General features: G+C 33.3%; 3 protein-coding genes across 3 annotated transcripts; all 3 read right to left on the reverse strand.

Moving 5' to 3' along the window:
- Nucleotides 1–5,923: 5,923 nt before the first annotated feature.
- Nucleotides 5,924–7,535, reverse strand: LOC142972974 (uncharacterized). Its single transcript, XM_076114439.1, has 5 exons — nucleotides 7,431–7,535; nucleotides 6,945–7,261; nucleotides 6,755–6,827; nucleotides 6,391–6,480; nucleotides 5,924–6,165 (listed from the first exon to the last, which is right to left on the reverse strand). The coding sequence occupies exons 1-5, from the start codon at nucleotides 7,488–7,490 to the stop codon at nucleotides 6,067–6,069; spliced, it is 639 nt and encodes a 212-aa protein (XP_075970554.1). The 5' UTR covers nucleotides 7,491–7,535; the 3' UTR covers nucleotides 5,924–6,066.
- Nucleotides 7,536–13,787: 6,252 nt separating this feature from the next.
- On the reverse strand, nucleotides 13,788–14,604 carry LOC142973361 (larval cuticle protein LCP-17-like). The gene is made up of 2 exons (XM_076115015.1): nucleotides 14,495–14,604; nucleotides 13,788–14,348 (listed from the first exon to the last, which is right to left on the reverse strand). Exons 1-2 carry the CDS (start codon nucleotides 14,504–14,506, stop codon nucleotides 13,977–13,979), a joined length of 384 nt encoding a protein of 127 aa, XP_075971130.1. The 5' UTR covers nucleotides 14,507–14,604; the 3' UTR covers nucleotides 13,788–13,976.
- A 4,774-nt stretch (nucleotides 14,605–19,378) lies between these two features.
- Nucleotides 19,379–20,188, reverse strand: LOC142973362 (endocuticle structural glycoprotein SgAbd-8-like). Its single transcript, XM_076115016.1, has 2 exons — nucleotides 20,113–20,188; nucleotides 19,379–19,876 (listed from the first exon to the last, which is right to left on the reverse strand). The coding sequence occupies exons 1-2, from the start codon at nucleotides 20,122–20,124 to the stop codon at nucleotides 19,496–19,498; spliced, it is 393 nt and encodes a 130-aa protein (XP_075971131.1). The 5' UTR covers nucleotides 20,125–20,188; the 3' UTR covers nucleotides 19,379–19,495.
- Nucleotides 20,189–24,415: the final 4,227 nt, after the last annotated feature.

Here is a 24,415-nt window from a genome sequence, read left to right on the forward strand (position 1 = left end):
TTATGTATTATTAAAATTGCATAAATTGGAAGCCTCGATTTTGGGAATACAGTACGTTTAATGTCACGATTGCTTGACATTTCAAATATAACGAACACTAAGATTGGGTGCTAAATTGCACACATTATCGTTTGAGTGTTAGAGATACACATCACCGCCTATTATAGACCAGACATGACACATTTTGGGCGTTTCTCGTTTATGTCGCAATTCATTCTTTAATTCTATAAAAATAAAAAAAAATATCTGCATCAACTGCCCACATGAATTCTTATATAGGTACTTGACCTTTCTTATGATGCCATCTGGTAGTTATATAATGTCACAAGACACTATAAATAAAAGCCGAATTAATTAGCAAAACAATGAGTTTTTTATGCCTCTTGAAATTAATTAAAATTCTCTAGAAGATATTAGAGAGACGTAGCGCTACCCATCTTACCACTAGTTCTGATCTTTACATACATAAAATTTTATAAAACCTTGTTCATAATTATGTTAGCTAATGATGTTTTGTGCCATACTTATATTCTAAGGTAAAAAGTTAATTCAATTGTAATAATTTTACTCAGACTAGGTTAAAATGGTCAATGAAAATGGGCGGCAAAAAACTCCTCACGCGCCCACGGGCTCTGAGTTGTAGCGATCCCTTGAACTCTTTTGGCCATCTACATTTACCATGTTATACATATAGTACGGTACCTACTTCGCGTTGACATTTTAATCGGTTGCAGTGTGCATAAGCTATAAATCTGGGGGCACGGAAGTGCCCCCGCAAGTCGAGCAAAAAAAAGCGGCACGGCCGTAACATCCTTTTCTCGAAGCAATTCGGGCTATTTTTGACACCCCTATAATTTCGTTGTGGATAAAACAAGAAGCCTGGATTTTCAGCAACTAATCAGTCATTGTATAAACACGGTATATTTAAAATTTCAGTCAATTTGAACCAGTAGTTTAAGAATGACAACTTGTTAAAATTTTGAATTTTGTCACTCACTGATTCACTGACTCACTGACTCACCGATCATCAAAAGTCTAAGATACTTCTAGCAGACTTAGAAGCTTAAAATTTAGAATACAAATAGGGTTTAGTGTCTTAATCATGGGAAAAATTTAATATTTTCTAATTTCGGTCCAGTTTTCTAAATACACTAACTGCAACAATAACTTTGTAATCCCATATAAATGTATAAGATTACAAGGTTACATTTGCAGTTAAAGAATTATTATTACTGTAGAAAATAAAATAAATAGGTGTAAATAGGTACCTACTATATGAGGCATAACGGGAGGGGATATAGGGTGGGTAAGGGTGTTTAGCCCATGAAACTGAATAACATTCCCATAAGAAAATATGTTGAATTATGAAAAAAAAAAGTCTTTCCATGCGAATTGGACTTATGTTCGCTCTACAAAAAGAAGTGAGATGCCATCAAAAACATTCTGTAAAAACCTCAAGTCTCGCCGTAAAAAGTTGTGAGATCTATATACATAATACCAAGTCGATTAATCTATTTAGTCTCTACTTAAAGGACCTTCTGTCTTAAGTTATTACGTATGTTATTATCATGCCAATTTAAAAAAAAATACCTTTAAAACAAATAGATCGACTTGGTCATCGCAAGAAAACACAAATTCGCTATTATTAACATTTCAGGAGCATTAACTTCTTGTCGTGCTGTGTAGTGTGATACATACTAATAATCAAATCATGCGATGGCCAGGTCGGTCTATTTGTTTTAGAGGTATTTTTTTAAAATTGGCATGATAATAACATACGTAATAACTTAAGACAGAAGGTCCTTTAAGTAGAGACTAAATAGATTAATCGACTTGGTATTATGTATATAGATCTCACAACTTTTTACGGCGAGACTTGAGGTTTTTACAGAATGTTTTTGATGGCATTCAATTTTAGAAAATTAAGTAATAAGCATAAAATATCTAATTTGATGACTGTTTAGATCAAAATGTCAATATCAAGTGTTAATATATTCCTAATTAAGACGATTGATCGAATAAGGTTTTCAAACTGGTACAAATATAATTACGGTCAAAACGATAATGGAGATAAAGAATATGTTGGATTTAAATTCAAATTGTTAGAAACTTTTTATGTTCATTTTATCTTTTAACAATTAAACAATATATGTTTTATTTGTTTCTAACTACATGCAACGATTATACTTAGAACATAATTTATTAATCAAACTCTCAAGGTAAGGGTTGACATTTTTGATGGAGTAGTGAAAATTTAGATATGAGAGCTAAATGCCGCCACGATTGTTTTAAATTAAGGTTTTCATAGAAAAATAATATTGTGGGTAAGTTAACCACGTATTGGGCGTCACATTAAATGTATTATATATACTGGTAATAATGAACTTGTTGGAGCATGGTACTTACTAATGTAATTGTTTAGGAAATAACGTCGACTTCAAAGCTAGTTTCATAAATTCTAAGTGATGATTGGAATGTTTCTGGTCAGTCTGTAAAGCTTCCACATGAACTATGTACAATGTATTGCGGAAAATAATTGGCTATGTCCGTCATTCATAGATTGCGGTGAGCAAAGACTTTGGAACGTCCATTTTGAAAAAATGCTGAAGATGGTATCAAAAACGTTTAATATTAATGTCGTTAAAAATAGAATTGGTCATTAAAATGTATTAAATCTTCTAACGCTCTAATTAATACAAATACAAATGAGCCGCCGCGCCGCCGGAAGCAACGTGGCCTTTAACTTTTGTCACTATGTTTTGACTTTGCCTTTTGAATTTTACAAAATATTATTTAATTTTAATACATTTACATGCATATCTATGTATGTTTAGAGATTTATTCGTAAAAGCTTACTCGCATCGTCTTTTTGTCTGACGTTTAATAGAAAGTAATCTTTTAACTACAAAGGTATGAACAGTTGAAAATACTTTTAACACTATTTGAGATAATAATATTTTCCTCGCCAAAACGGATTTCAAACGTACATAAAATAAGTTTTTACATAGAGGCTACGAGGTTATATGAGGAAAATCTTTAAGAAGTCCAAAGGTGTATACCTACTTTGGAAGCCCGAAGTAGTAAACATGATAGAAAATAGGTACCTACTCTACTTTAGGTAAATTGTATGTAACATGTACTATTTTATAGCTTAGTAGCTCACTTATGTAGTACGCATTTTCTTAAGTAGAGTAACAGTCATCCTTATAGACAGATTTTACTAAATCGTTATCGAAGAGACACAAAACGCAGTATAGACTAAAGCGATGCTGCTGTTCAAGGCGCTTATTAATTAAGACGATATATTATATTCTATGTAACTTAATCCAATATATTTTTAACAAAGTTATAAGGACTATTACTTGAACAGTATAAATGTTGAGTGGAGGCCTTACGGAATGGAGTTCTTTCAGTTAACTTTTACTCTACTCTAACCTCATCTATAATGATACCTTTATCCTACTAATATTATAAATGCGAAAGTTTGTGAGTATGTAATTCAAATACATAATGTAATGTATAAATGTGTACCAAACATTTTACGCAAATACTACCGAAAATTTGGTAGCTGAAGACCCAGAATATAGGCTAATTTTTATCCCGGAGGTCTCGAGAGATCGGGATTCACACGGAAAGGGTTTCCACGCAGACGAAGTCGCGGGCGGCCTCTACTCTCGGAACTAGTCACAAGCTGCCATTGCTGATATTTTCTAGTCAGGCGTATTATCAATAATTTTAGATTAGGAACCAAAAATAATATGTATACACAAAATATTTCAATACTACAACATAAGATTGTAAGTTTTCTTTTCAATTTTCTTTTTCTCATTCGATATATAGTTATACTTTTTTTCAATAGTCAATTTACAATATTATTAAATCTTTAAAACTTTACATTCAATAAATACAAATTTTATGTACAAATGAAAAAAGAAAAAAAAATACAAATATAATTAAAATAAGGCATCATTACATATCTCCGCATCGACGTTCTCGGGAAACGTGCCCAGAAGGCTGGCAGCATTGGAAGCTAGCTTTTCTTACCCTTACATTTTTCTCTTAGCAACTGAATAAATGGCAAATCAAATTGTAAACTTCAAAGGCGCTTTCAAAATTATCATAATGAGTGCCTCTGTGGCCCGTGCGGTAGTGTCTTCGTCTGCTGTCCACGAGTCCGCGGGTTCGATTTCCGTGGCAAGCAGAATACTATTGGTATTTTCATACATATTTAAGAATGTTTTTCAGTCAGGAATCTGACAATTTTCTAGTTTATGGCAATAGGCTTGCCCCCTACAATACAGAAAACTAAGAAACTAGATAAATGTGGTTGTATTTCATTTTATCCTACAACAGGCGTGAGTTTATTTATGTAATAACAATTCGCAAGATATCCAATCTGCATATATTATGCGAGGCAGTAGTTTTTATAGTTCAAACTTCAAAAAGTTATTTATTACACTTCATCGCTAATTTACAAAATAACATAAATTAAATCTTAATAAGTTAAGATGATATTTAAGCGTGTTATAAATACCCAGCGCGTGTCTCCTTGGACCATATTAAGAGTCTATCTGTCTCAATTAATACGCGTTCTAGCCAGCTAATATTTTAATTGCAATTTAAAAAAAAATGTTTTTGAGATTTCTTAAGTCCATTGAAATATGTAATTTTTAGGCGCATCTTGCGTTTTTCATAGAACGCAATTATTTTTTTTAATGTGTAGGGGGATCAATAGAAGCTTAAATTCAAGTTTATTGGTTTGCTACCCTTGTTTAGTGACCGTCATCTCGGAAAAAGAGGTCGGAGCGGGGGATGAAAGTGGACCTTAAGCCCCCTACACATTAAATAAAGAAAATTGTGAGCTCTACACATTAAATGTAACCGGACACCCTGGATGTAACTTTTCAATGGACTAAAGAGACTCTTTATATTTGCTTTCAAAATTTTATTTTTTGAACAATTATTTAGCTCCTACGAAGACCTACGTAAAACTATAACTATAATTACGATCAATATGGACAACATGGCATAAAATTGTTTGCTTCAACACAAGAAAAGGAGTTTTGTTGGTATGGGTGACTCGGGCTATATCGTGGACAAGAAATACGAAAATTTGTTGACTCAGCCCCCCTATTTTACAACCATTAGGAAAGGACACGAATGCCGAACAGCTTTTACTTACAATTTTCTCTATACACTTACTTTTACCGCTCCGTAATTGCCGTTGTTCTGGTTTGAGCGTTGCCATTCTCGTGTAGGGTTTTAGAAATTGACTTATTTGTTATCTTAATGAAATTACGTTATAACAATATAAAATTTATTTAAAATGAGAAAAAAGAGGCTTACTAACGATTTTTACACCCAAGAGCATTTTCACTTACGTCTTGTTTATTTTTTTAGAGAAAAATAATGTTACTGGCTGATGATGTAGCTTTCTATTAGCGGATTTTTGTAAATCGGTCTACTAATTCTGGAGCCTATTCAATAAAACACACCATGTCTTTCCTAGACGTGTAGATGAATATGTAGCGGCTCGCTACATACAGCGACATCTACTGGGACCAGCGCACAACCAACCACCACGCGCAGTGTGACTGACGTCACAAGTCCTAGATCGCGCTATCGAAGTTTGCACTGCAACTGACTATATATACAAGTTCCCGACTACAACAGTCGGGCAGCCTAGGCCCACCAGGCACGATCATCTCACCTGGTCGGAGGATCCTCCCTTTGTGTTGGAGGAACACGATCACCTCGTTCCTCCACAAATAAATAGGTTTGAACGACAATGGAATATTAGAAAATGGAGTGTAGGAAGCGCATTATTTCTATCATTACATATTATTGTTGCATTTTTAGCATATGTTGATGAATTATACTGAGAAAAGCAAAAGTTCAAAAGTAAAAATTAAAAAAACGAAAATATGGCACAATAATTTTTCTTTTATTTACATCCTTAGTTTGGAATTGAAATTTTAGTGCTATTGCCTGTAATCGTGATCATTTAAAGATCTTTAACAAAAAACGTCGTTAAAATTCGTGGTCAAGTCCTATTAGTTTGTAAATTTAAGCGTTCTTGGCGGCGTAAGCGGCGCGGCTAGCGATGTACTCGATGCTGCGAGCGATGTCTTCTGGTACTGGGGGAGCGACGGGGAGGTGCTGGCCCTGCAAGAAAAATATAAATTAAGTACTTACTCACTTCTGCTGGTACAGATATGCGAGTATCTAATAAGTATGCAAATACTACCAGAGTAGCACTGCTTCAATGTATTACGGCATACATATGGCAAAAGTAATAAATGTGATAAACTCGGGTAATAACTATCAATCATATTTTAACGATTACTATTTTCCAAAAGGATAATGTTCAAAAATATAAATAATATTTACCTGGGGCTGGAATCCGTTCTCGTCAGCGACGTATGTCACTTCAATGGTCTGGCCTGAGGGGTCGACGTATCTGTAGCTGCCGCTTTGTACCTTTAGAAAGACGAACGTTCATTAAAAAAAACAAGAATATAAAGCAACATCGAAATTAAAAATATCATACTTCCACAGTATTTAAAAAATGAGAGAGATCAAGGCAACAATACGAAGGCCTAATTGAATATAGATATGAAATTCAAGAATCATGAATTTATGTTCAGTAAATTATTTAAAAACAAACTAGGTATTCATTATTTATATAGCCTCCATAAACCTATATAAATAATGAAATCTCTAATTAAAATTATGTGAAATGTTGTATACTCACGAGAACTTGAGCGTCTCCGACCTGCTTCAGGGTACCGCTGGATTGTCCGAAGATGCCGTTGTTGGTTTCGTAACTGGAAATATCATTACATAGATTATTTCAATTCAATTAGTTTAAAATTTCACAAAATAGTAAAATAATTATTCAATTTTAAAGCTACTTTCACTAATAAACTAAATATATAACTTACGCGTATCTGAAGTTGTCGGGAGCGACTTCATTTTCGTAACTAACGACTTGAGCGTCGCTGTCGGTGTACACGTTCTTAGTAGCGGGAGACACTTGAGCGACGACGGCGGGCTTGGGTACAGGGGAGGCGACAACGGCTGGGCCAACTACGGCCTTAGCGACCACAGCAGCGGGAGTGTACGCGACCCTAGCGGCCTGGACGGCGACGGGAGCACCGACCTGGGCGACGGCTTGAGCGGCCTGTCCGAATGGTGACTGGCCAAAGGGGCGACCACCGAAGGTTGCCGCGCTAGCAGCGCACACGCAAAGGGCAAGTACCTGTTACACAAAGATCACGTTGTTATTAAGAGTATAAAGATAAGTTAAATTATTTACCGAAAGTGATTTGGTTGCTTCTCTAAACTGATTAAATTGTCTCTTTGTCAAAGCTTTCAATCGCACAATTAATATGAAAGTTCTATAATTTTTTTTAGAACAGATATCTCACCAAGAATTTCATATTGCTGAGATCTGTACGGATGTCAGAAACGAACAGGTACCATCCCATAGATTTTTTGTCCTTTTATATTAAAATAAGTCGTTAACAAAAAAACATCGACTTGTTATCTTAAGGGTAATGACACCAAGTTTGGCCTTGGATTATGTTTATTGATTTCGCTATGTCATGTGGAATATCGTTAATACTGGATCTATTATAAAATTGCTTAAATGGTGAACCTTATATCTACGATGACAATAAATAAAAGTAGTTAGTTCTGTATAAAAATATATGATTACCATAAATTAAAAACTAGTGACCCGCCCTGGCTTCACGTGATCGTGATTTACGGCTAGTTACACCACCTCTATGTTAAAGTATCGATTAACTATAAAAGTGATTTTTATATTTGCTATCAGTGATACAAAACTGAAACTACATATTCTGAAATCAACGTAAAGGTTTTTTTAAATAAGACATAATAATAAGATATGTTAAAAGAGATTGTAACCAAAATGTCCGAAAAAAAATTTCGGGCATTGTTTTATTTTTTTCATCTTTAAAAGTAAAACATTTTATTTATTGAGTAATCGATTTAGACAATGCAATTTATCTTGATTATAACGTATAATTGTATAAACAAATAACAATAAAAACTAATTTAAAGTAAAAAGCGAAAAAAATATTGTTTGTAAAATAAAATACACACATTAATAAATAATGTTTTGTTATAATAATTAAGAAAATTATAGTTTAAGTTAGATTTATTATTTGTATCTAAGGATCTCTAATTACATGTTCGTCAAATTAAAATTCAGTCCATTAGTCGCTGATTTATCTTTGATTCTATATTATCTAGGTATACTAATTCTACTATTAATATAAATGTGAAATATGTATATATGTTTGTTGCACTTTCACATAAAATCTATTGAACTTATACAGAAATTTGGTCCACATATAGTTTACCGTCCGAAATAACATATAGGATAATTATTACTGCGTGAAATACTTTCACTAGAACGAATTGCAAAGCGAAGCTAGCATTACAGATGCGATTGTTTGATCATCATTTGGATGGATGATTTTACTAAATCTGTACGGATTCAATACGACCTGCCAGTGCTGTAGCTCCTCGCATGATGAATTATTGTATCAACCTCATTGTAAATCTTTTGGCGATTGAATTGATTTCCACGCTAGTGGTAGTTTCTATAATTGTCACAACTATCAAAAGTGTCAAGATTTTAAATAAATGAATATTTTATTTTGAGCTTAGGTATCACAGTAAGATAAGCTGTAAAAAGAGTTTTTGACCATAGTTTTATCGCAACCAACAGCTGTAAGTCATGTAGGTAACTATACGCCAAGCGGATGAAGTCGCGGGCAAGAGCAAGTGTAATAAATTCTTCGATCTTTCATTTTTTTCGTTTATTGGCCTACCCGCTGTTTAATAACTTATTATGCAGAAAACTTTAAACAATGACTGAAATATAAACCTTTGAAGATAATTGCTCTATCTATTGGTGAAAATCAAGAGAGTTTACTGCCAACAGGCAGACAGCAGCGGCGTGGTGACTTTGTTTTATAATGTTTGCGTTGACAGTGTTTAGTTGAAAAGACATACAAGCAATTTAAATACGTCTATAAGTATATTAATTAAGCCAGTTGATATTAAATCAGAAAAAGCACTTCCTTGCTTTCCCAATTAAGGCATCGAACTAGCGAGCAAGTTTAACCTTGATAAAATAGCTCATATTCTGGAAACGTGATATCTACGACGGCATATATTATAATAATTAAACGTGGGCCTCTATAGAACTAGTTTGCTCTTCTAAATGTCAACGACTATTATTACCACCTACGCGGGCTACGGGCCACGGGTCACCAGGGTCACTCACAAACCATCTGCAGTTAAGAGATATCACACGATACTCTAATGATAGCCACAAAGTCCGCATGTTTCTGTATTTAACAACCTAGGATCGTATAAAAATAACTTGAAAGATTATGTAGTATGTATGTATGGTATGTATGGGAGAACATAGTGCAGAAATTTTACATCCTGTTTTTACAATCTGCTTGCAACTCTTATTTGGCCAGCCTCAAAACCTTACCCGCTTCCATAACCAGGATTAGAAAGAGATTCTGGCCCATAAGGGGAACAGTAAAGAATAATATTTATTTACTCTTTAATATTTTCATATAGAACAGTTGGAATTTTCGCAGTGCGCCGAGAAAAGATCTTCCGCTGTCGTCCATTGTCTCGGTAATGACAATAATACCCAAATAATGATAAAAGCCGATATTACTACATTAGAGAAATATCGTCGCTTTGATTTAAATTAACTCCGTTTTGAAATAGTTTTTTCTTATGCTAAACCAATCGAGGTAAATAAAATATTAATCTTGTCGTTATTGCCTATTGATTAAGTCAAAATCGTATTTTATATGGCCAGGTACATGACTGTAAAGGTCAACTCAGTAGTGTTAAAAGTATATTTTTCAAATATCATTCTCGTTTTCACTAAACTTGTTCAAAATATTTTAACCACGCGTGTATTTATTACAAACCGAGCAAAAGTTAAAACGACTGCCGTTCTCGAGATGAAACGTTGCTAGATCTAGTTTTGTCTGTATTCCAAAATTTGCAATCAGGAATATAGACAAAACTTCTTAGTTCGGTAAGTCGCACCCTGGCGATGTACGATAGACATCCTCTATTTGAAAACAACCAATGTCAAAACGTGGGTGCTCATACATAATGCTGATTAAAAAGATTCTTCAATTGGAAAAAATCAATACAACATAAATTACTTCATCATTGCGGTCATCACCTCGAAGCTTCTATAAGTGTAATAAGCCATCTTTGTAATTTAACAGACTAACCTATTAATTACACTAGGTATTTACTGTTACTAGTTATAGCGTTCAGCTTCCCTTGCTTGTGTTATTTTATGAAAAAGAAGTCTCCGGGAGGACATAGGTCACGAGACGCAATTAAATATTTATAGCCTTAAAAGTTTGAGAGCCTTCACAGCTTATAGATAAATCTCGTATAACTTATATCAAATTAGTTCTACGAGAGTTTAAGTGACAGAAAACGCATGAAAACCAAAAATCCGCCTGATAACCGAGATTTATCCAGAAGTGGAAGAAATGGAGCTAAGACTCAGACAGATAGTGGAAATGCCGGGTTGATGCCATTATGAGTACAATACAAGTCATTTTCAAATTATTCGGTGTGAAGATGAACTAGTGTTATTACGAGGAAGCTCAACAGAAATGGCAGTGTGTAATAAATAAAGAACTACTTTACCTGTCGAATCGCAACATTATAAAATATAATTAAATAATGGATCATAAGCAGTATTATGCAATTGCCATTCATGATTAGCACGATTCTCTACTACTATGGACTACCTACAACCATCTAGCTAACGAGAAATTTCACACAAGTATCTGTTTAGCGCCTCTACCGGGCTCCGCAAGAACTATTTTGGCAGTACATTTTAAATATCAAACTCTCGATACTCGACAGTACCTAGTGTATGTTGGTAACATATTCAGTGACAAGTATACGAAAAAATATCCAAATTTTGTTTACTACAAGTTTTCCGGTTAGTTAAGTCCTAGTTAAACACGTATTCATTGAGTATACTTATCATAATATACAAGTTAGAAGAGCTCAGGTGCGCTTGAACCATGTCATAATTTATCAGTACACGTTTTTCCCAAATTCAGACAGACTTAAAAACAAGTTATAAAACGTAACAGGGGATGTATGAAATGATGAAGTCTCTCAATAATCTATTTCATAAGATAACCGATGCTTATTCAGAAGTTGTCGATGTTTATTCAGTTGTCATAATATATTAATATAAACCATCCATAATATATCGGCACGCGTTCTTTTCCTTTCCTATTTCAGTCGCATAGGAGTACATTTTTGATTAACGCGTCACCTGTATTTAGTTAAGAATAATAATATGACTAGTTTAGAATAGTTTAAATATATCAATGCTAAACTTCAACAATATCCGTTGAATAGATTTAGCTTAGCGATTTACATAATAATATATACTTTCGTAGTAATAACTATAGTACGGACTTGTAAAATATTTATTTAAAATAACGCCATCTATCTATTTAAATTAGAAACATCATATCGGAAAAAATATATTAAGTAATTTATTCAATTTTAATCAATATTCTGATCTAACAGCTTACTGGTTCGCGGTAGTAACGCAAGATGGAGCCTTAAAGCTTCGAATGGTGCGACATCTGTTAACAAGTTCGTGTACTAGTACGTTGATATTATCATCAATATCATTGATTGTGGTTATAATAAATGCACGATAATTACTATGAAAATAAAAAATACGAATTTCTAACGTAGTATATTCCTACAGTCTTTTGCAGATATAATATATCAGAAAAAATCAAATACTTTTGTAACCAACTGGCAAAATATTTACAATGCGTTGTTGTTATTTCATTTTAATATATTTCACCATAATCATTATAATGTTTAACTAATTGGTAGATAATCAGGTGTGACAAACCGACGAGTAAAGGTTACTGCACAATTTTTATTGCTCAAAGCACGTCTTATTTGATAAGTTCTCATTTGTTCGCACTTATTTCGTAAAATATGTGAGAATCACTTGTAAAGCTACATATATCAAACGTATGTTTATCATTGAAATTAGTATGATCATCTTCTTTGCATTGGCCAATATCGTTTCAAAACCCATCAGGCCGATCAAAGAGTGGCCGTGAAGATAATTAAGTCGTTTATTGTACCTTCGAGGCCTTCGAAGTTTAACCTTAAATCTTAACTATTAAAGAAAGTTGTAGAATACGCACGAAATATTGGGATCCCTGCGCTCCTAAGGTCAATTTGGATAACTTTGAATCATTTGGGTAACATTGAACGTGGGGATTTGAATTAATTTCGATTATTTTTTCATAGAAACCAACACAGTTGATAAAAGTTTGCAAAACTAAAGTAAACCTTTATCAATTGTGTTGGTTTCATATGAAAAAATAATCACTGGTTGACTGTTCGTTTATCTATTATATTTCAGTACTTGCATAATTTGACAAGGTCACTGGATATTTAATGCATCGCAAAAGTTTTCAGATCAGGGTATATTCTCGTTTTTATGTTTTAGATAATCTAAGCGTTATCACATTTGCAATTTGTTTTTTTTAATTCTCTGGCATTTCCCAATACAGACGGAAGACGTAAAATGGCGAAGTATGCTTGTGTAATTATCAATGTTAATAAGTTTTTTTTAAAGAATTAAACATTCAAAATGTTTGCAACAACTTAATAATAAGATTTTCAGTTGACCTTTTATTTTTTTTATTTTCAAAAATATTTTATGCATAATTCCTTTTTTACATGTTTATTTAGATTTTGGAATATCCAATAAACCCACATATGCAAATCAATCATTAAGTTAGTTCTGCACAATTAAACTCAACGGTTTTAAAGGTCGTGATTATGTATATGTCAAAATGCATGAATGGCTAATCCGTCATCTTCGAGAACGACAAAACCTTATCTCCCGCGATTGACACTTACACAAGACTACAAAACGTTGGCATTAATCAACATACTATGAATACGTCAATTTTAGGTGACTATTTGACGAAAATTGCTTTTTATCCTTTAATTGACGACATTCCCCTGAATCTAAAGAAGACTTTTGTAATAATTTAAAATCTTTGTAATAAATTGGTAAATATCTATCTATACGCAACACGTTAATTTGAGGGGTTTAGAAAAAATACTATGCTATTCTAGGTTATTTATTTTCAATCGGCCCAGCCGCCCAGCTCTCGCCGCGAAAGCTCTGATGGAGATACTTTTGCTGCTGTAATATAAGCATGGTTTAGGTACTATAATTTTAGATCTTATTAATTTCAGATAACTCGCAACTCCGAAAAATATAATTAATTTATAAATACTATAAGTTGCCCTGTTTTATTCACAGCGCCAACTGCATTCTACCAAAGTAATTCTATCCTTATCCAATTTCTTGTTTGAAAGGCCTTTTTTATCGTGTATAATGTAATATATAGATAATGTATAAAAATTATCTTGTACATACATGGAAGTTAGATTTCAGCTAATTGGAAAAACTGACAAGTACATGCACTAGGCATGTACTTTTCAGGTAAATAACTTAATATGTATAATGTTCAGTACTATTTGTTATTACTACCAATGTAATATCTATAGCTTTCCAATAATTTTGTTAGGGAACAAGCATCCCTTAAAACGTAAATCATTAAATTAGTTCACAGTGTACTCAGTGATTTGATGGGAGGATAAAATAAAACTGATTACAAAAATACTTTAAATTTCGAATATATTTACATCACATAGAAATCGTTATGTACAAAATAATATAAAGGTATAAAATAGGATTAGGCGTCTCGGTATTCCTCCATAATACAATAGTATTTCTATTGTAATATAGAGGAATACATTAAATAATAATACATTGTGTAGTGCTTAACCTAACTCAAACATGAATTGAATTACTTCTCAGCCTGAGGAGGGGCGGTGGCGAGGTAAGCGAGGGCGCGCTGGATAGCCTCAGGAATAGGAGGGGGAGTGGGGATGTGAGCTCCTTGGGGCTGGAAGCCGTTCTCGTTGGCAATGTACGACAGTTGGATGTTGGTGCCGTCGTCACTGGGGTACGCGAACTGGCCTTCCACCTGCAGCGCGGGCTCCTCAGCACCGATATCCTTCAAGGATCCTCTCTCCTCAGCGTTTATACCGTTACCGGTTTCATACGAGTAGGAGTAGGAACCATCAGGGTTGATTTCACTTTCTTGCTTCAGGATGGGAATGGGCTCAGAGGGAGCCTGGGGAGCGGCAAGGGCGACCGCCAGGAGACCGAGGAAGACCTGCAAGAATACGACAAGTTAAGCACATGACAGTAATAGCAAACACTTCCGGACTGCGGCGTATCCAAGTTATTTTTCACACATCACTGCAATCACTAAACACTTTTTTTTTATTCAAGTACCAATCCACTATCACAAGCACTTACAATGGTTTTCATGTTTGTGTTGTTTGTTTGTCGGTGAAGGCACTAGACAATGTTGATCTAAGAGTGTTATATCGGTATATATACGGACGGGTCACTATGCCGCCTACCACCTCTGGATGGTATTGCACCATTTGGCACGACGGAATAAAATTCGACAAAATATGTGCGTGCTTACTGTAAACAGTCAATGCGCTTGCGTGTTTTCTGCAGCATCATATTTTAATCGTTCCTCATTTTAAAGTTTATTCTTTGATTATAAGGATTATTGACTGTGAAAGGGCTATTTATTCGTTACTATACAGTGCGTACTTATTCTAAGATAATTAAGGAAGTCCTTGAAAAATAAACAAACACTTTGTTTCCGTTTTTTATCAATTGTCATCATTATACCTTATAATGTTAGCGTTTAGAGAACGTTCTTTGCCTATCAATTAGCACTTTTCTCGAGAAAGGATGTGTGCATTGAATACTTTCTATCATAAAAAATAAAGGTGTATCCTTGTTTCTTCTATTTGTGAGATTAGGTCGTTAATCGCTTTTAATAAACAACAAATGATATGACACACTAATCAGCATTAGTTTAATCCTAGGAGATGTCGTAGTTGTTTCGCTACTGTGATAGTATTTACTTCCCATTTTGCTGTCGATGGTATCTTGTCAATGTTTTTTTGTAATTTTGTCGTTAGCCATGACATAGGAGCCAACGTATGCACTCCGCTTATATTATGCGGGTAATAGTTGCTCCTCAATTCCGACAAGGGACTCGTATTTTCGTATTAAATGACAATAAATACTTGATTATTTGTTGATGCCACAATATTTCTTTCTCTAGGATATAATGTATCATGATGCCAATTTTAGGTGCATTGGTTTAAAAGTGTCCCTGTCAAACGGTTGCAAATGGACTGATACAGCTCAATTCGCTTTTATAATTAATATTTTATTACAGTGTAGATGTTCCTCCTAGTTAAGTCTGGTTTGATGACAAGCTATAAGATTTGTTTAACTTTTTGTCATCGAAACCCATTATTTACATATTGTGTTGTGTTACCACTATACCTTAAATACATTTCAGTGATTAATTTTAATCTATGTAGATAAGCTTTTACTTAAAACTCTGGCCAAATGGAAATATTATCCAGGGTAACAGGGTAATTCACCCTATGTGATAAACCAAGCCAGCATCCATCTGTATATCGAGTTTCATCAACATTCATTCAGTAGGTTTGCATTAAAAAAGCATTCAAATGCGCATACAAACTCACTTTCCGGATATATTTATTAGTAGGCGACATGATACTATCACTGCACCAGAGGGGCTCAAAAAACAATTGTGTCAACCACAAATAGTCATTCTGGGATGTACTTTGATGCCTGTATAATTTGACTCAATATTAATTATAGGGAAACGGTGATATCATTTGACAATAACAGGATACATTTATTGATTTAGATTTTAAATAGTTAACATTGTTTTTTTGAACATTGATCCTAATTAATCGTGTAAAGCTTCCTTAACACGTGTGTTTTATTTCTGTACGATTAGGTAAACCCTCAAACATGTTTATTCAATGATAATTTTATGCAATAATTTCAATAAAAATATGTGTTCAAACATTAGAACACAATAGATTACCAGTTTTATAAAACCAGTAACACAAGGTCATCTCCTAAGATAGTACATATATTATACTTAAATATAGTATTTTCTTTTTTTCTTCGATTTAATTTTGCTGTTTTATTTTTCATACACAGTTGCAAATATTTGTTTTGTAGTGAATATACTTAATAAATCTATTTCTTTTTTCAGTATGCTGCTTATATCTACATAAAATGTGTTGATAACTAAAATCTAGTCGCTACAGGACATTCTATAAAATTATGCAGTCAATTTTATGTCAAAATATACTAATGATTCGTTTGCATCCTGTCGTAATTAATATCAGGCTTAATTGTTTTAATGATTCTCGTTTAGAAATTCTGCAGAAAATAAGTTTGATTATTAAAATAATTTATTTAAATATTCATAAAGTTCATTTAGTTAATTCGTAGATTGCATAAAATATGCAGCATGAAATTCATCTACTATGTTTTTAAGTTTTTCATATTAGTCATAAATTCAATCTATAATTGGTCATGTTCCTTATAAAAACATAGCGCCTATGGTAAGAATGTTTATTCTTGTGTTAGAACTTTGACCGAGTTATACATAAACTACAGAGACTAAGACTTAAAATAAATGGCGGTTATATTTTCATTGAGATATTTCTAAAAAACAAATGAGCCATTACGCAGTATTTGGAATCTCGAATATAATATTTGGAATCTGTAATATAATACCTGTTTGCAATATAATTAAAATTTAATAGCTTCTTACAATATTCATAGGCAAAGAAGAAAACAAAGAAATAAAAATCCCCAGACAGTTTTCGATTTTCACGTAATTTATTGAGGAATGTTGAGTTTAAATAATATTTTTATAGCAATAAATATACAAATATTCATTTATAAAGATTTCTGTTTTGCACTGATTTTAAATTAAAACGATATAATAGACGTATCGTTTTTTTTACTTAAATAGTAGAACTCTATTTGAATTCATTGTGTTGTTATAATAAAATTACTATTATTAGTGCTTAAATAGTTTTTAAAAATCTTGATAGTTTTTTTTATTATATTTTAAGTATGCGATTGTTCTGACGTTTACCCTCAATAAAGTCAAAGTAATAAAACTGATTGTGTATCGCATTATTAAGTAAAAAAAATATTATAAAGTCAATGTATTCAAAGTCTAGACAGTATAAGATTATTAGCCCCTATTTTTCATAAAACACCAATTAGACATATTCTTATAAGCTAGAAGATATATATCAATCGGGATTTTTTTATTGAAATCCATAACGCGTATTTGTTATTCTGCGATAAATCTCAAAACTTGTCTCGAAGTTTTTGATTTGACTGTGTAGATGCATGCACTATAATAAGTTAACAATGCCTTGTCAATTACCTGAAATACCAATTCTTCAAACTGTTACAAAACTCTTTCTAACAGTCACGCGACTGCCGTGACCTCTGCCATTTATACATGAAGCATGTCGAGACGCTTATCACTAAAACATTTTCTATCCCTTATCAAGGTAAATAATAAATTCTACATATTAGCACATACCGTGGTTTTAGAACATAAAAATTTGTAAAAATAAAATATTCATTGCTATAGACAAGGTTACATGATAGACAGTATTGAGAATAAAGGACAGACAAATAAAAATATCTGGCATTTCTTATACGTATTTTATACAAAATTCGTTTGGCAAATAACTCGATGTTTGGCGAGCCATGTTAAGCGTGCCTAATCAAATTGATTATGCGTTTCGAAATTCCTTGATAATTCTATGCGTTTATGCAAAGCCACAAAGTTTGCTCACACATCTTTCAACCCCTTTCTGAGCAACGTTGTATACTTTAAAGGAAGCAATTCTCAAACATTCCATTTAATTAACGGTTCTTAAAATCTAAGTACTTATTTATGACGAAGGACAAATACCTTTGATATATGACACAAAAGGAAATAATAAAATCTATAAAAATAAGGTAAGACGCGTTTTATCTTCCTGATATTGATAATTACTTCAAGACTTCCCTGACCTCTTTATCTACTTGAATATTTAAATCGTACAATTTGAGCCATCTCATGATGTTTTCTTTTCTGGTAAACCGGCCAATAATAACTATTACCTAATTATGCCAAGACAACTAACAAACAAGTCATTCATACATAATGTGAATTAATATAAGCTACTCATTTACCAAAATCGATTAATCGTTCAAATATATGACTAATTCGTTCGATAAAAATCTCTATTAAAGGAAAGAAATTGCCATTCCTTTCCTAATTTAGACACTATTTTTCTAACATCAAATGTTGAATCTATTTTTATAGAAGACCCTACACTTATACAAATAAAACAATCGTTGATTTTTTTTTTACAATGGGTAAAGCATTTCAAAAACGTTTATTGCCTTAATATGATCTGCACGAAGCAGAGACCTCAATCATTTGTGCAGTAAAATGCAATTTTACACAGCTGGTCATATCAGATGCATTCAATTTATTTTCTTGAACATTCATGACCTATTATTATTTATTGATTTAAGCGAAAACGTCTTCAAGTTCTTATTAAATGCTTGTTGATTGGATTAACCAAGACAGATTGGGTGCGGTAATTACACCAATTAACTCTCGCATATTTAATGTCAGGGGTAATCACACTGAAATACGCTTTTAATATTTACATAAGAATATTGACTAAGATCTTCATTTCGATAATTTCAGCAAATGTCATGTTTACAAAAGTGATGCAGGATTATTACTTCTGTATTACTAATTACCTAATTAACGAAGTAAAGGATTTGATTATGTTTAATGTAATAATATTCTACCAATATCTTAATGTCAGTTGCTAAGTGTCGTTCTTGACCAATACAATAGCATAATCATGTGGAAGAAATAGTACATATTAATTTGCATGGCATAATGCGTATAGAGCTCCACATAATGCCATCCATACTAGAGCTACGATTTAGGGGACGAAGCTCTAAGCAGTTGAATAGAAATCGGTAAAATAATATATCTATGTTTGAGGTTATCCTACTGAACCATGTAAAAACATTTTAGTGACAATTCTAGGAATTATTCAAATTATTTCTAGTAATATGTTATATTTACATTCGACCTTCACATTTCAACGCAGGTTAAGAAAAGAGAGTAAAAATTGCCCGTAAAAAAGGAACCAGATATTTGATAGCTAAACCAGTTCCATTAATTAAAATAAAAACGTCTGAAGCCATTCCTCCAGCTCATTAAAGTGGACATCAGTCGGGTAATAAAAATAACTTTATATTTAAAGTGTCTTATCAGATTTATTAACGGTAGAAAATTAAAAAATACATATCACTAAGAAGTGACTATGAGTATTGTTGCATCAGCCAACATGAAATCTAAGCGCTGGGTGCTGCGGCGGCGGGGGCGGAGGCGATGTACTGGAGGGCGCGCTGGATGGCCTCAGGTACCGGGGGAGCGGTGGGGAGGTGGTCGCCCTGGGGATGGAAGCCCTGCTCGTCAGCGGTGTAGGTGACGTGGATCTGTTCACCGTTCTCTCCGGGGTACGAGTACTCGCCCTGCACTGAGATGGCCTGGACGTCTCCAACCTGCTTCAGTTCTCCTTTCTCGTCAGCGCTAATACCGTTGCCGGTTTCATAAGCGTACTGATACGATCCATCACCGTTGATTTGGCTGTCATCCTTCACAATCGGGATGGGTTCGGCGGGTTGTCCTTGCGGGGCGGCGAATGCCACTGCGGCGAACAAGCAGACCAGCACCTGAAAATACAAAATTATGATTAGATACAGTTAATTAGAATATGTTTAGTAAACAACTTTTGCAGTGTTTATTAAAATTTCTTGATTGGCATATATCTGTCAACAAATGGTTCTCTTATTATAAAATTGAATTCTCGGGGCGCGATCTACTTTAATTAAGGAACCTATTTAAAATAACTGGAGCTTGTCGAAAATCCGTTACAATTACTTTCTAAGCACTATTAAGGATCACTTACGATAGATTTCATCTTTGTAAGGTTTAGTGGTGATGGAACAAGCAGTGTTAACTGTTGTCGACTGATGTTTTCAATCCTGAAAATTTGAGTTTTTATAGTTATGACAATTGACCACCTCCCCACATTCTAGTTTCACAATTCATTGTGATGTCGCAAAAATCTATGAAATAAGTAAACATTGGATGCATTAGCTCGCCTCGTGTATGTCAACTTGGCGGGACGACGTAATGGTTGTCAACAAACCTAACGGATTTTCCATTTGTTCAGTTTCGGCCTTAGTAGCGCAACACCGGGTGTTTGCACAAAACATTTATACTCACACGAATTGGTACTCACCCACGGCCAAATTCGTCACAATCACCGGTATGTCTTCACTTACAAATTAACACAAAGAGAGGAATAACGGTCCTCTTGCAATTCTTGTGAAAATTTAAAACAGTTGTTGTCTTGATAAGGATATTTCTAAAGATATCTTCATTAAAGTAATATAATTAATTCAAAAACTGGTATCATTGTCATACACGCGAACTGTCTAGTTTCGAGGTGAAGTTCACGAGGCGGGTGCGTGATAGCATCATTTCTTCAATGACACGCACCGGATGCTGTCATCTGTAGCCAAATGCGTCAATTACGTAAAGCTCTCGTTCCAAGTGATGACTGATCCGGACAATCAATTTTAAAAGCTCGACATTCTTATATCCAAAGAAAGACAAAATAATGGTTATTGTAATTCAACCCATGGATGTACCATTGAATTTAACGTTTATGTCCTTGCGATATAATCAAATATTCGACCAAAAAAAGCTGGTGAATATACACTTACATTTAAATAATAAATAAGGCTGTAAGTAGGTACATATTTTAAACAAACATACGTACATATTGTATTATTATCACAATGAATCTTAATAGATTCGGTAGTTATGAAGTTCATAGGTGATTCACATCCTATTATGTAGGAACGTTATAGTGTACAAACTTTATCGATACGCGTGGGAAGCTGATTACATACATTTGATTGTCCTTTGCTATGCGCCCAATAGCAATCTTATTCAACTACTAAGTGCCGGTTTTATCATTAGCAGACTATTTGAAATTTAAATAGTCAAAATATGTAAAAATCTCTGAATATTTTACTGATTCCGTGATAAAAAGGTACCGAAATCGAGCATAGGATTTTTAGATATTCCGATTCTTTTTTAATCTAGCAAAACCGAATAAAAATGGTTGATTAAAATTAACGAACAAAAAGCTTATGGCCTAAATTGACTGTAAAACCAATCTCAAAGTCCACTCCAAAGTGCAAACTGTATTTAAATATATAATATATATATAATAATATATATAGTTTTAATTATTATTGTTAAAATAGATTATATCATTTAAATGAATAATACATTTTACAGTCATTCGAGAAAAAAAAAATATAAACATCAACTTTTTAGAATTACTATCTGTAACCTAACTTAAAATTATAATATAGATTCAAATCGGAAGTAGTGCATATTTATTTTATTTATTTACAGAAGCATGAATGCAAAAACTCGTTCTCAAAACTTTCATTTCGTTTTCATCTTACAGTTTCAGTTATTGATCTACTTTCGACAGCTATGGTGATGTGTACATATTATCAAAAGTTGACACAAATTCACAACTTTGACAGGAACTGCCAAATAAAGATGAATTACCAAAATGTATGTACGCCCATTACTTTAGAACAACTAAACTAAATTGGGTAATTATTTTTTTAATATATTTTTAACTGTAGAGACAAGGTTTGTAGTAGTTTGTAGGATCATTTAATGCTTAAGGAAAATAGTTTCCTTAAATATTGCTCTATTCCTTCTCCTTGTTTATACGCAGAGTACTTACAACAGCAAACAAACCATATGACTATTTCAGCCTAGAAAACATAAACATGTTCATAGATATTCGAAACCAGATAAGCTTGTTATTAGGCACTTACAGATCAATAACAAGTATCTGTTCAAGATTACGTATCTAAAAATCTTCAGTCATAAATTGTCAGACGCAAATATTGTATTCAATAGCTGTCTAAAGCATTACGCAACTGATATTATTATCTGGGTAGTCTTTATGAATAGGTATTCAGATGACAAAGGATTTCACTCATATCTGTTATGTAAATCTTATTATAGGCTCTTGAATAGAAAGAGTGAATAGAATGTTCAGGCACTCGCATCGTATCATCTATTTGTTGGGAGTGGCGCTCGGGTGGCTTATGTATGGCTATGATAATTTGATGAAGTCATTTGACATTTAAAACTAGTAGGTACAATATTTGTTCGTCTAATGAATAACGATTTCTTTTTTTCTAGTTATTTAACGTTAATATTCTTTTTACAGTTTTGCATAACGTCTAACGTCCCGGCGCCACCCGCAGCGTGCTGTTTCTGCGTGTAAAGTGAAGGGCATAGCAATATCATTCGAATGATTAGCATCCATATGTAGGTAATGCTAACAAGAAATATCATCAAACAAATTAACTCTAAAGTTTAATCACGGTCATGAATTTATTGGAAACAATAAGAGGTAAACCTATACACATAAAAGTAGGAACAAAGGTGCACACTGTCATCAGTTAATTCGATACCCGCACACAACATCAGATCTATTTATCAACATCAATAAAGATTAACATTCTTCTTTTTTCATTTATATATTCATAATAATTCAATAATTATCATTAAATAACTCGGATGCACTTATCCCGTAATGTTATGCATACGTCCCTGACACGAGTGTGCTTGCTTTTGTCTTCTGGTCTTAAATCAATATTACTACACGCACTTGTACGAATATTAGAATTCTTTAAGCAAAGTTTAGGCGACTAAATTCATTTGTCAATAACCAATATACATTTATTCCAATATTTGAAGGCCTGTTTTTAATTTAGGTACTCTAACTTGTCGTCGTCTGTAGACGTTGTGATTATTTATTAATGGATTTAAATAAAGCTTAGGCACAAACTCCCTATCCAAACTAAATTTATCTTTTACCGATTCCTTCCCACGTCAAGGCATCGGTCTACTCTTAGAATAAAGGAGGGATTCGTCCTTGGCCCACCTCATCAGATTCCAATATCAGAACATCAATAATTAGAATCTTTTTTTAATCGCAACTTATGTCTGCGGATGTCTCATTTGGATTAAAATATGTAAAAAATATTAAAACTAGTATTTTTATTATCTCTGAACGTTAAGCCTGGTTTCTAAAGATAAGACCAGTCAAACTCGTTTGTCTTCAAAATTAATTTAAATTTTAGTCATTGGTCTAGAAAGACACATTCAGGATGACACGTGGTAACCGACTTTAATATTATTAATTCCTCTAAATTCCACTTAACTACAACTCGGGTCGAATGCTCTAAAACTAGATGAAAATATATGTAAATGTATATCGAATATAAGATATGCGTTTTTATATCCGATTATGTTGTACTATTTTGATAACGACGTTCAATCAAGCAGCAGGCGGTCATCAGAGATGTTGCTATTTAATTTCATCGCGGTTTAATTAATTTGGTATAACCGTATTATCGATTAAATGTAATGCACATTATCTAGGATCCTACCCGGATGTAGGTAAAAAGGACGAAATACAGCGATCCGCAAGATCACATTCATTTTAATCTTGAAACACATCAATGAGTTGCGCAAAGATAACCTTTACAATTATTTACAAGGCTTAGAATTTAGTATATTTTAGGAATTATTTGGTATTTTTTATGCTAGACCTCAGCGGTACGAGGCGTCGCGATGCTCGTGCAACCTTGACACGCGTGCTGTAGGGAAAGTGAACAGACCGGTTGTTGAGCAAGGGGTCACGCCGAACGATCTTCAGCCGCTTAGGACTCGACCACACATCATGCTTTTTACAACACAAGTCTTTTTAAGTTTCAAAAATAACCTTTGAGATATCTGTAATTGTAAAATTTTGTTAATATTTTCCGTTCTACATAAGCATTTCCTTCATAAACCTGCATACAAATTCACATTTTCAGCATAAGTCATTTTGTACATATTGATGAGTAAATACAACATTATTCTATAATTATTAAAGCTCTATGAAATAAATAAGTTAAGAAAGAGATAAGCTGCACAATTTGACTAAAACCCCATGTCGACAAATGCGTAATTATATTTGATTTAGTACCCGGTCAATATAATGATCTGTCGATATTCTGGCGATGCGCGGGATAGCAAAAAGCTTAAAAAAAAATTAGTACGTATTAAAAATGTACAATGAAGTTATAACAAAAAGCTTATTTGCTAAAAATGTT

Source organism: Anticarsia gemmatalis, chromosome 5 (genome assembly GCF_050436995.1).
Source record: "Anticarsia gemmatalis isolate Benzon Research Colony breed Stoneville strain chromosome 5, ilAntGemm2 primary, whole genome shotgun sequence".
Taxonomy (NCBI): Eukaryota; Metazoa; Arthropoda; class Insecta; order Lepidoptera; family Erebidae; genus Anticarsia; species Anticarsia gemmatalis.

Excerpts from the sequence above, each read along its gene's own strand:
- LOC142972974 (XM_076114439.1), bottom strand. The coding sequence starts at position 7,490 with ATGGGATGGTACCTGTTCGTTTCTGACATCCGTACAGATCTCAGCAAT. Across the intron at positions 6,828-6,944 it reads CCCGACAACTTCAGATACGC|TTACGAAACCAACAACGGCA; the intron begins GTAAGTTATATA and ends TGATATTTCCAG. Across the intron at positions 6,166-6,390 it reads AGAACGGATTCCAGCCCCAG|GGCCAGCACCTCCCCGTCGC; the intron begins GTAAATATTATT and ends TTTTTCTTGCAG.